General features: G+C 39.8%; 1 protein-coding gene across 2 annotated transcripts in view; it reads right to left on the minus strand.

The window, feature by feature from the left end:
• Nucleotides 1–13373, minus strand: part of ABHD3 (abhydrolase domain containing 3, phospholipase) — a 98560-nt gene that overhangs the window by 32820 nt on the left and 52367 nt on the right. For both annotated transcript variants that reach the window (XM_089678365.1, XM_089678359.1), the window contains exon 4: nt 8097–8142. In XM_089678365.1, the coding sequence (XP_089534491.1) occupies nt 8097–8142 (46 nt within the window). The remainder of the gene's footprint in view (nt 1–8096; nt 8143–13373) is intronic.

A 13373-nucleotide genomic window follows, 5' to 3' on the forward strand; every position in this document is an offset into this window, starting at 1 on the left:
CACTTTAAATGTATGTATGCTAAACAATGCGTACATGCAAAACTTTCGGTTTTAGTATCTCTCCCAGAGATTACTCCTCATTAAAATGGCTTCATCTGTTTTTCTCATCAGGACAACATCTTTTGTTCATGCATCATTCAGGGTCAGCATTTCCAGCCTGGGATGACACAATCATGCAAATTCTGGTGACAGTGCATTTCTTGGCTGTAACCACACATAGCACATTGGTCACCTGCTGTAGCCTCTTGCCTGGTGACTTCCTACAGAGTTACATTGTGGCAGTCTTGGAGAGGAGGAGACCAAGGAAATGCTTCCTCCTGTCTGCAGCTGACTGACAAAACTTCAGCCCTTGGCTAGAGCTCAAGAATTGTTTTTAATGATAAAGGTACAGCTTCTTTGTAGAGTTATATTGTCGTAAATTGTGACATCAGGAATTTATTCATGCAGACTTTTAGGTCTCTTTCACACAGGCAGCCAGGGGGCAGTGAAAACAGGCAGTAAGGCTCAACCGCCTGTTTTTCCGACTGCCCACTTAAAACATAACAAACAGATATAGGGGCTGTACACATGCCACAGCCACAATGCTTTGCAGTTTAACCACTTAAGTTCCAGAAGATTTTACCCCTTTTTGTGACCAGGTAATTTTTTGCTACTTGGCACTGCACTACTTTAACTGGCAATTGCAACACTGTACACAAATTAAATTTATATCAATAAACAATATGTTTTACTTTCTGCTATAAAACATATCCAATACAAAAATAATATTCATACATTTAGGCCAAAATGTATTCTGCTATATGTCTTTGGTAAAAAAAAAATCCCAATAAATGTATATTGATTGGTTTGTAGCGTCTACATACAATGGCATATATACTGGAATATTTATTTATTTATTTTTATACTAGTATACATAGTTAGTCTGGCTGAAAAAAGACAAAAGTCCATCCAGTTCAACCATTAAAAAAAAAGTTATAATCCTATACCAACAGTTGATCCAGAGAAAGGCAAAAAAACCCAGCAAAGCATGATCCAATTTGCTCCTGCAGGGGAAAAAAATTCCTTCCTGATCCCCCCAGAGGCAATTGGATATTCCCTGGATCAACTTTACCTATAAACGTTAGTATCCAGTTATATTCTGTGTATCCAAGAAAGAAGACAGGCCTTTTTAAAAGCAATCCACTGAGCTGGCCAGAACCAACTCTTGAGGGAGACTATTCCACATTTTCACAGCTCTTACTGTGAAGAAACCTTTCCGTGTTTAGAGATTAAATTTCTTTTCCTCCAGACATAAAGAGTGCTCCCTTGTCCTCTGTGATGACCTCAGGGCGAATAACTCTACACCGAGTTCACTATATGAACCACTGATGTATTTATACATGTTGATCATATCCCCCTTAATCTCCTCTTCTCAAGAGAGAATTAAGTTCTTCTAATCTTTCCTCATAGCTGAGCTCCTCCATGCCTCTTATCAGTTTGGTTGCCCTTCTCTGTACTTTCTCCAGTTCCCCAATGTTCTTTTTGTGAATTGGTGTCCAAAACAGAACTGCATATTCCAGATGAGGTATTACTAATGATTTGTACAAGGGTAATATGATATCTCTCTCTCTGGAGTCTATACCTCTTTTAATACAAGAGAGGATTTTGCTCACTTTAGAAACCGCAGCTTGGCATTTTGCATGCCATTATTAAGCTTGTAATCTACCAGAACTCTCAGATCCTTCTCCACCATTGATTCCCCCAGTTGTACTCCCCCTAATATGTATGATGCATGCATATTCTTAGCCCCCAAGTGCTTAACTTACATTTATCAACATTAAACCTCATTTGCCACATAGTTGCCCAATTATACAGAGCATTGAGGTCAGCTTGTAAGGTGAAAACATCCTGTATGGTGATCACCAACTTATAGTGGGACTGTGATAGTGCGTGGGTGGGAACTGACTGACACATTCGTCTGACATCTGGCTGCCTGTGTGATCAGTGAGAATACTATACACTGTCACTGTTCTAATGACACTGGCTGGTAAGGGTTACCATCTAGGGGCAATAAAAGAGTTGCTAACAATGTATAATGTGTGGGTCAAAAACATAGGGGTGTATTGTGTATGGCCTACTCCTTGGCAGAGAGTGGTTCCATAGGATAGATCCCCCACCTCTCTCATTGACCAGTCCAGTAGGTGGAAGGTGTTTTGCAGTACGAGGGGGGCCTCTTTCACTATAGGCATCCAAGCTTGTCGCATAGTACACCATCTAGTTCTCCTATCCCTCTAGTGGGGGTAGCAGTAACATTATCCTAGGAATAGTGCTACACCCATATATTTTTGACCTGCTTTTCACACAGTTCTTATATAGTGTGATAGGTGTTAGCAGCAGTTCCTACCATTGTGCAGTACCCGTTTTGCTAAATATATAATGTGTGTAATGTGTATGAATTTACAACTAGAGGTGTATGTTTTTCTCACTGCTTTGCAGGGAGAAAAAGCAGACACTGCTGCTCCCATGTAGGTAAATATAAGTAAACATAGGGCTCTATGCTGTCATTTTCTAAGACGATCAGTAAGTACCTGCCACAAGCCATTGGCTGGGATCTGCTGACCAACTTGTGCTGTAGTGAAGGACGTGCCCCCTACCAGAAATGCTGGATCATGTACATGTATGTGATCCAGTCCAGTGCAACAGAGCCGCTCTGCTGCATTAACACTTAGTCCATAGTCAATCTGGGGAGAGAAAGAGAGGGTGGCTATCCTCTTAGGGCTAGTTCACACCAGATGCAATCCAGTGTTTTTTTTTCTGCATCCAAAATGCATGCACAGCGTTTTCCATGTATTGCCAGTTCCTTTCAGTTTCCAATGCAGAAAAAAAAGTAGAACATGCTGCATTTTTTTCTGCACAGAACCATACTGGAACATAACAAACTGCATCAAAACTGCACCGGAAATGCGTGTGGTGTGAACTGTAGTCAAAAAGGTATCCGGAAGGCATCCGGGTTGCATTTTTGTAGTGAACTGGCCCTTATAGTGGAAGCATAAAGAACGTACGTAGCCACCCACTGACAAGCAGTTGAGTCACAGCAGCAGCAAAAAAAAAAAGAAGGAATTTGGAACCATACAAGTGTGCCGAACAACCATTGTCATAGCTGGCTATAAATAACAGCACAGAAGATAACTTGACTGCTAAAAGACCTTCACTCCGACCATTAGCAGCCCACCACCCTTTGAGATGCACGAATTTATAGACTCTGACCAATAGCATTGGCTACCACAATTTACATCTTGGCTGCTACAACAGGGTCTAAGGTTCATGTGTTTTGTAAGGATGTACTCAAGCCAGATTAACAATGTTTTTACGACTATATTTACACAACACTGATTTAAATGCACTGTATTTCAAAGTACTGCTCCTGTCCAAAACCTATTATGTAAAAACTCTTCTTAAACTCTACTGCACTCTTAGTTTTCCTCTACTTCACTTTTAAAGGATAAGTTCACCTGTGGGAACATGTTACATGCTCCACCCCCTTTTAGGGTGGAATATTTAGCATGTTCCTGATCCTGCAGTCGTCACCCGCTACCCCCTCCCTGTGACAGCAGTACAGGGAGTAGTTCCCTGTACTAGCTGTCACTTTTCAAAAACAGCTCCGCCCACATGGCCACGTCATTCATTCACAGTCCTCTGTGAATTAATAGATTACAGGTTCCAACAGCCTTAACGACTGTCGGCTTGTAGTCCTCAAGTAACTACCATGGCACTGTGAGCACTGTGGTAGATCATGGAGTCTTCCTGTCAGCAAGTATCGGCTTGCCTGTACGGGATGTACGAGCACACAGATACACTGACAGCCTGCAGGAGACCTGCATTGCATCAGTGATCTGCTGATCACTGGTGTACTGCTTTACAGCACAGGTGTTAAACACGAGGCCTGCGGGCCAAATCCGGCCCTCCAGGCCATTTCATGTGGCCCTTGCACCTCTCCTGCAGGTACCCCCTTCTGTCCACCCCCACCTTGTCTCAGCAGTTGGCAGCAGAGAGGAGAATAGAACTCCTATGCCAAATCCTGCACCTCTCAGTGCAGCTGATTGCTGATTGCATTCTGAGTGGTTTGGAATTTGCATTCATTTGCATATGAGTCTTTCAGTATTACACTATATACATTTTTTTTCTCTGTACTGATCATCTTCCTATGGAGAGTGATCTCTGGTGGTCCTGGAGGTTGGAGGCTGATTTTACCTACGGTTTGGAGTTCTGAGGCATATACCTTTACCTGCATTGGGGAATTTCCACCTAAACCTGGTGATTGGAAGCTGAGTTGAGGGGGTCTAAGATTCCTGAGCCCATAATTAAGGCGTTTTTTTCACCAATATCTGGTGAGTGCGGTATATGATCTTAGCACAAACGGGTGTGAACACTGGTCAAGGGCCTTGGAATAAGGACTTTCAATTTCATTCTACTCACCATATTCTATTTTGGAGTGGGACTATTTAATTAAAATATTTTTTGTATGATTTTTTTGTATTATTCACTACAGGTGAAACTCCAAAAATTAGAATATTGTACAAAAGTTTATTTATTTCAGTAATGCAACTTAAAAGGTGAAACTAATATATGAGATAGACTCATTACATGCAAAGCAAGATAGTGCAAGCCGTGATTTGTCTTAATTGTGATGATTATGGCGTACAGCTCATGAAAACCCCAAATCCACAATCTCAGAAAATAAGAATATTGTGAAAAGGTGCAATATTCTAGGCTCAAAGTGTCCCACTCTAATCAGCTAATTAAGCCATAACACCTGCAAAGGGTTCCTGAGCCTTTAAATGGTCTCTCAGTCTGGTTCAGTAGGAATCACAATCATGGGAAAGTCTGCTGACCTGACAGTTGTGCAGAAAACCATCATTGACACCCTCCATAAGGAGGGAAAGCCTCAAAAGGTAATTGCAAAAGAAGTTGGATGTTTCCAAAGTGCTATATCAAAGCACATTAATAGAAAGTTATGTGGAAGGGAAAAGTGTGGAAGAAAAAGGTACACAAGCAGCAGGGATGACCACAGCCTGGAGAGGATTGTCAGGAAAAGGCAATTCAAAAGTGTTGGGGACTTTCACAAGGAGTGGTCTGAGGCTGGAGTCAGTGCATCAAGAGCCACCACACACAGACGAATCCCGGACATGGGCTTCAAATGTCGTATTCCTCTTGTCAAGCCGCTCCTGAACAACAAACAAGGTCAGAAGCGTCTTACCTGGGCTAATGAAAAACAGACCTGGTCTGTTGCTCAGTGGTCCAAAGTCCTCTTTTCTGATGAGAGCAACTTTTGCACCTCATTTGGAAACCAAGGACCCAGAGTATGGAGGAAGAATGGAGAGGCGCACACTGCAAGATGCTTGAAGTCCAGTGTGAAGTTTCCACAGTCTGTGTTGATTTGGGGAGCCATGTCATCTGCTGGTGTTGGTCCACTGTACTTCATTAAGTCCAGGGTCAACGCAGCCGTCTACCAGGAGATTTTGGAGCACTTCATGCTTCCTTCCACAGATGAGCTTTATGGGGATGCTGACTTCATTTTCCAGCAGGACTTGGCACCTGCCCACACTGCCAAAAGCACCAAAACCTGGTTCAATGACCGTGGGATTAGTGTGCTTGATTGGCCAGCAAACTCGCCTGACCTGAACCCCATAGAGAATCTATGGGGCATTGCCAAGCGAAAGATGAGAGACATGAGACCGAACAATGCAGAAGAGCTGAATGCCGCTATTGAAGCATCCTGGTCTTCCATAACACCTCAGCAGTGCCACAGGCTGATAGCTTCCATGCCACGCCACATTGAGGCAGTAATTGCTGCAAAAGGGGCCCAAACTAAGTACTGAGTACATATCCATGCTTATACTTTTCAGAGGTCCGACATTGTTCTATGTACAATCCTTGTTTTATTGATTGCATGTAATATTTTAATTTTCTGAGATTGTGAATTTGGGGTTTTCATGAGCTGTAAGCCATAATCATCACAATTATGACAAATCACGGCTTGAACTATCTTGCTTTGCATGTAATGAGTCTATCTCATATATTAGTTTCACCTTTTAAGTTGCATTACTGAAATAAATGAACTTTTGCACGATATTCACTTGTATATATTCTTTTGAGTGTTTATTTATTTGCGCTGTTTTGGTGTTTTTTGTTACAAATACAACCAGCCCTTTGAGGGCAACCATAATGCTGATATGGTCAGCGATGAAATTAAGTTTGACGCCCCTGCTTTACAGGCTCCTAACACAAAAAATAATAAATGCACTTTTTTTTTACCTGCAAAAAAATGTGCATTTATTAATTTTTGGAAAGGTGAAAGTATCCTTTAAAGAATAGCTACAGTAAATAGCTTACAACACTGCTGTCCCTGGAAATATATCAGTTATGTGTGAGCTGTGTGAAGCGATCACTCCTAACGACTATTTGCTGCCAGCTTCTTTCAAAATCTGCTCAATGAAAAAGAATCCAGGCTTGGTTCTGTCTGAATACTAATAAATACTCTGAATGGGCTACAGTGAATGGACAATAAAGGGTCTGCACATTACTCAACCATTGAACGTATCTGGACTACCAATAAACCTAAGCACAGGTCCAATGCTTTACAAATACCAGTGTAAAATCGGAGGGATCGCATAATGTTAGACCAGCAGAATAACAGAACTAATATTTTAGGTTTCTCTTCTTGTTTTTATTAAAGCAGAATGAATATAAATTATATGACAAGAAAATCCTGTGTAATGAATACAATATATCACATTTCCCTTCAGTTGAAGACTCTTCAATAGCACTGCAGTGAATAAAAGCCTAAGTACATGCGTGGCCAAAAGGCTGATTTCTGAGTCTAAGGCCCTATTCACACCTGCACGATTGATGATCTTCACGCTTATTTTGCACGTTTCTCACATGACAGCATAGGGCAGCCCATTCACTTGAATTGGCTGCTGTATGTATGCATGATAAACATGCCAAAGTAGCTATAGCACCTTTTTTGGGGGTGAGCCTTGCTGTTTTTTGCACCTTTCCATGAACTGCAAAGGTGTGAATGCAGCCTAAATATATCCAAAAACATTTGATTATTTGGCTGGTTGGAGGCAATCCTGAACCTATAGTGCAGTGGTCTCCAAACTGCTGCCCTTTGCTTGTCTTTATCTGGCCCTTGGGGCACTATTCCTCCCTCAGATATGAGACATTATTCTACCAACTGACATCAACAATGGGGCACCATTTCTTCCACAACACCAGAAATTAGGGCACTATTCCTCTCAAAGATACTAACAGTGGGGCACTATTCCTCCCCCTAATACCAAATGTGGCAATGTTTAATCCCACTGATGCCAGGAAAAATTCCATACCCGCTGACCACAGTCCGGCCTTCCCTAACGTCTGAAGGACAATAAACTGGCCCTTTGTTTGGAAAGTTCAGAGACCCTTGCTATAGGGAAACACATAACAGCCTCAAACAACCATTCTGGGAACAAAATGGTAGGGCAGGCTAGGAAAACTTGCTTGATTACTGTTCTTTTCCCTGGTACTAGGATTTAGGGCTGCTTTAACAAAAAAAATGGGGCCATTAGCCCACACGCCTACCAGTTTAGAGATGCTTTATGGCATAGGTTTTTGATTGTACCTGAGCTGCTTTTTCCCTGTACAAGTCAATATGAAAGCAACAAAACCTCAAAGTAGCTTGAAATGACCAAAGACAAACCAATGCAACTCAAGAGCACCTAAAAGCATAATAATGACAATAGGGCAGAACCTATCCTATCCCGTGTGGATAAGACAGACTTGATACCTCTTGAATTACTCAAAAAAGTATCAAATTAGTACAGAAAGTATAGAAAACATCCTCTCTCTCTCCTTCCTTTGATAATAAAAAAATATCAGGAGATCAGGAGACATGTTATAATCCTCTTGGATACACAAAGTATTTGTGATGATATGTACAGTTTTACTAACACATGTAAAAGTTGCAAAATTGTGTTCAGGTATTAGGATTTGTTTTACCCTCCGTCACAAAAGGGTTAAAGAAAACAGTATAGCAGAAGAGATGGATTTTCATAGGTTCATTGACAACTTACCAAAAGATCTTCACCCGCAACACCTCGATTATTGAAAACGACACACCTAAAACAAAAAATATGTTTTAGACTATGAACCAGTTGGGAGTTGATAAGCAAGTTCAGATATTCTAGGAATGATTTATTACAGCCTGAGCAAGAAAAACTACAAGGCTTGTTCAGAGCAGTCATTTTGGCCATTTCATTTCTGCCCCACAGCAGACTAACAAATTAAGTCCTAAAATGAAGTGTATATGAAGCGCAATCTTTTTTTTTTCTTATTTTGGATAAAGTAGCTAAGTATTAAAATCCCTTTCAGGTATTAATTGCTATATGTTTCCCCTCTGAGATGATTCACCTTCTTTTTGTTCTGGAGACTATCTATCCCTAGGAGGGAAAGTAATTAGAAAAATACAAATGCACTCCGCACTTTTCACATATTTATTTGTAAACAATTTTGAAAATCATTTATCATTTTCCTTAAACTTCCCAATTATGTGCCACTTTGTGTTGGTCTATCACATAAAATCCCAATAAAATACATTTAAATTTTTGGTTGTAACATGACAAAATGTGGAAAATTTGATGGGGTATGAATACTTTTTCAAGGCACTGTAGACACATAAAAGAGGAAAATTATCTTGTCCCCTTTACAAACGTTAGTTAGACCACATCTTCAAACATACAGTTCAGTTTTGGAGACCAGTTTACAAAAATGTTGTGGAGAATGCAGAGAAGGGCAACTAAAATAAGTAGCATACTGGACTTCAAGGAGGTAAAAAGAGGTTAAAAACCCAAAAGCAAAACTGTATTATATTGCAGCTTAATAATCATTAGCTGTGGTGATTGCATTGGTTTTCTTTTCTTTGGCTTTTTTCCCCTTTGGTTTAACCTTGTGAGCCAGGACACACCAAACAGCAGCATTGTCAGTCTGAGAGAGATGGGAGTGTTAAAGTTATTAGCAGATTTGAATACAAATAACAAATCGAAGCCAAACTTCAGCTAATACTTAAATAATCAGATACAGTAAACATTTTTTCCTTTTGGGATAAAGGTTTTACATTAATAAATAAAAGCTGATCATATTAATCACCCCTGCCAGTGGTAAATTAATGGTCTCATCCATGTAAGCTAATGGATTTGCTGGAGAGCTTGAACTTCTGAAAAACAGCAGAGTTGCTGGCTGAATAACCAGATGAAAATAGAAGAAAGCCGAAAAAGGAAACTAATGAAGCCATCACACCTAAGAATTGGTAAGCTGCAATATAAATATTTTCTTTTGGGTTGAATACTGCTATGGGTAAATATAAACTCAACTTGGTTTATTTACTCTTTAGAAGAGGCAATTAAAATAAACTATGATCACCTTGTATAAATACATAAATGGTCCATATAGTAAATGTTTGTTTAAGCGTTCAATTGAAGGCCATTGCAAATTACAAAGGGGTGCTGTTCACTCCTGGAGGAAGACAAGTTAATGGGTTAATGTGGACTAGACTTTTACAGGACCTAGCCAACTCTACAGAAAAGCTAGATGTGTTTCTAAATGCACAAGATATGTGGCCATTAATATTTCCAAGAAATAACACTGTGTATTGTTGATCCAGGAAGTATCCAATTGCCTTTTTTCCCTGTTGGAACAAATTGGACCATGCTTTATGAGGGCTTTTAGCCTTCCGCTGGATCAGCTACAGATTTACAGTTTTAAGGATGCAGGTGTTTTATTTATTTTTGTCTTTTGCTTAAGCTTGGGGGACATATCTTTTTTCCAGGCTAGGTGACAATGAACAACTTACCACAGATGGAACCTAAGGCATGAAGTTACCCATACATAGAGGTAGAAATTAAGACGAGTACTAGCATAACTGTATAACCATACATAAAAATAATAATAATTTGGGGTCAGTTTATAGGTTTTTACATTTTTTGTCAATACATGTTTACAACCCTTGTTTGCATGCAAACATTTACTACATGGCAAATGATTCTCAGAGCACTATGAGCTATCCAAAGACACCTCAGCAAATTCAGCTGGTCCTATTAGCTTGCCTTTGACTGAGCCATCCAATAAAGGAAAGGACACTGCAAGGAGCCATTTATCAATGTGCATGCATTTCAAACTGAGCTATTGAACTCTTTTTTTTTCAGCAAACACATAAATTATGCTAAAAGGAGACAGGAGATCCATCTGCTGGTTGTAAAAATGAATGTTAAATGTTCATATGCAACATTGCATATTTACCAATCTAAAATGTGTTTTAATTATTAAAAAAATATATACAAAGCCACAATAGTTTTTCTTTGAGCATCAGGAAATAAAATGCTGAGTTGGAAAATGTCTATGTGCATTTGACATGTGGATGTGCATGTCCGATGAATGTCTATCATTCAAAGCATTACAAATTGATCGATAATTCTGATAGCTCAAATAGATGCTGGCACGATAGGTATTCATTATTTTTTTTTTTACATTCCCAAGGACACAGAAAACTTGTACATTTCCCCAATGCACTGTTATCGTACCAAGGTATTTGAATTATGTGAGCCAGTTGTTTGGTAAGGTCCTGCTAACCACACTTGTTTCAGGAGCTAGAAAATTATATAATAATTAACCACTTCAGGCAATAGATTACAATGTCTGATAAAATGACTAGATTGTAGGAAAAAATCTTACACGTTGGCAGAAAAGACATTCACTAAATCATGAGGCCATGCTTGTCCCTGAAAGGTGCCAAAAAACAATGAGGTTGGATACCACTGCACCATCTGCTATGTGGGAGTAATATCTGGCTTGCCAATTTCTGTCCTCCATATTAAGAAGCTTTAAAGAACTCCAAAAATTTAATATCTCCAGACTGGAAATAGGCAAGTGTAACAATGGCCTTTAGTTGTGCTTCAGCTTCAATGTCTAGTACTTCTGCATTGTTCATACTTCTCTATAGGCAGGTGCTTCAAAGGGAAATCCCCGAAGACATCCATAATGGTGTCAGCTAGCCATGACTGGTTGAGTTACTGCAGCTGTCTGTATGCAATGAGTAACTGTGTGTGCTTTTCCTGCTTTACGGCAAACCATGGAGGGCAAAGCAACAGGTTTATTTTGTCGTGCCCCTCCCCAGCTTGCCATGCTCAGCTTTCCTTCGCTCCCCTAATGCTCCACTTAGCTGCTGTGAGTGAAGAAAATACCCAGTACTTACTGATATGGAGGAGCACGTGACTAACTCCAAGGGGTTTATTTACTAAAGCTGGAGATTGCAAAATCAGGTTCACTTCTGCATAGAAACCAATCAGCTTCTACCTTCAGCTTGTTCATGTAAGCTTTGGCAATAATCAGCTTTGAAAGTTGATTGGTTTCTATGCAGAAGTGAGCCTAATTTTGACCTCTCCATCTTTAGTCCTCATGTACACTTGACGTTTTTAGGCTTTTGATGTTTTTTTCTATAGCTAGTAAACCTCCCAGCATGTTATCCTAGGTGTCCATGCACACATAGACTGTAAGAAACGTTTTTTGGCTGCAAAAAAAAAACCCAGGACTAGTGGGTTTCTAGAGGAGTTTTTTTAGCCATAAAGAATCTCTAACGCTGAAAAATGTGCAAAAACGCCGCAAACTGGTGTTTTTGGACATTTTTTGACCCAAAAACATTTTTGGGAGGTAAAAAAAAACTAAAAAAGGAAAAGCGGCAAAACGCCGCTAATCGCCGCAAAACGCTAATGCAAAAATGCTAAAAAAATCTGAAAAACTCACGTTTTTAACGTGACTTTACACAGCTAATGTTATCAAAACATCCAGTGTGCATGAGGACCTAGTATATAAACCCCACGTGACAAAGCTGGGCCAAGCACCAGTGTTGTAACATGGGTAGAATAAAAGACCTGGGTAAAGTAAGAAATGTATGGAATGGATTCTTCTGATAATAGAAGCTGAATAGGGTGGAAAGGAAGAAAGGAAATGTTTATTTATGCTGCTGGAGAGGGAAGGCTTAAAGCAGTATTAAACCCAAAAGCCAAACAATTATTATATTGCAGCTTACCAATTCTAAGATGTGATGGCTGAATTAGTTTCCATTTTTAGGCTTCCATTTGGTGATCAGCCAGCAAGTCTGTTGTATTTTTTTAAAAGCACAAGCTCTCCAGTAAAGTGTATTAGTTTACATGGATGAGACAAACCACCTAACACTGGCAGAGGTGGTAAAATAATCAGCTTTTGTTTATTCATACAAAACCTTTATTCCAAAAGGAAGCGTGAGCTGCACTTTGGCTTCAATTTGTTAGTATCTAAGTCTGCTAATATGTTTGACACTTCCCTCCCCCCAGACTGATAATGTTGCTGTCTGCTGTGGCTCCTGTGCTCATTCCACAACGGCTGTGTCGCATTAATACAGGAGGTGTGTTACCAGATCACCAGGTGAAAACAGGGAAAAGATCCAAAGAAAAGAAAACCGATGCAGCCACCACATTTAAAAGATAAGTTCACCTTTATAAAATAAATAAATAAATGCACTTTTTTTTTCAGGGAAAAAAAATGTGTATTTCTTATTTTTTGTTTTGGGAGCCTGTAAACCATTGCACCAGCAATCAGCAGATATACTGACAGAAAGATTCAATGAACTACCACAGTGGTCCACAGCACCCTGGTATTTACTTGAAAACTACAAGCCGACAGCCACTAAGGATGTCAAGACTTGTAGTTTCTCATTCACAGAACACAGTGAATGAGTGATGTGGCTGGGTGGAGCCCCGCACGGCCACGTTTTTCAAAAAAATTTGACAGCTAGCGAGGGGGGAGAAGATTCCCCACTAGCTGTCAAAGCGTGGGAGCGGGGGCAGGTCTGATCCTAACATGTTACACCCTGAATACGGTGTAACATGTAACATGTTATGAAAGGTGAATTAATCCTTTAATAATTGGTAAGATGCAATATAATACATTTTTGGTTTTGGGTTTAATACCGCTTTAAAGTGCACCTGTTTCCGTACGCTGTATAAGCAAAGCGCAAGTTCATTTTAAAGTATACCATTCTCATAGCTGAATTCATAAAAGTAAATTGTTGTGAAAGCAGACACCCAGAGTTACATGCAAAAACCAACTGGCTTTATATTCCTCCTTACTGCATTACTACTCCACCACCAAACTCATTTGTAAATTCAGAATTTTTTTTTACAATTTTAAATATTTTTATAATTTAGATATTTTTAGAAAAGTCAAATTTTTACAAGCCTTTTTTCCCTACATCACCCTCCTCTTACTATACAATTTTCTCCTCGCCCCCCTTTCCCCCTTTCCTACCCCTCTGGCATCCT

Source organism: Staurois parvus, unplaced genomic scaffold (genome assembly GCF_062004578.1).
Source record: "Staurois parvus isolate SC_StPar_1 unplaced genomic scaffold, SC_StPar_1.0 ptg000015l, whole genome shotgun sequence".
NCBI classification, from domain to species: Eukaryota; Metazoa; Chordata; class Amphibia; order Anura; family Ranidae; genus Staurois; species Staurois parvus.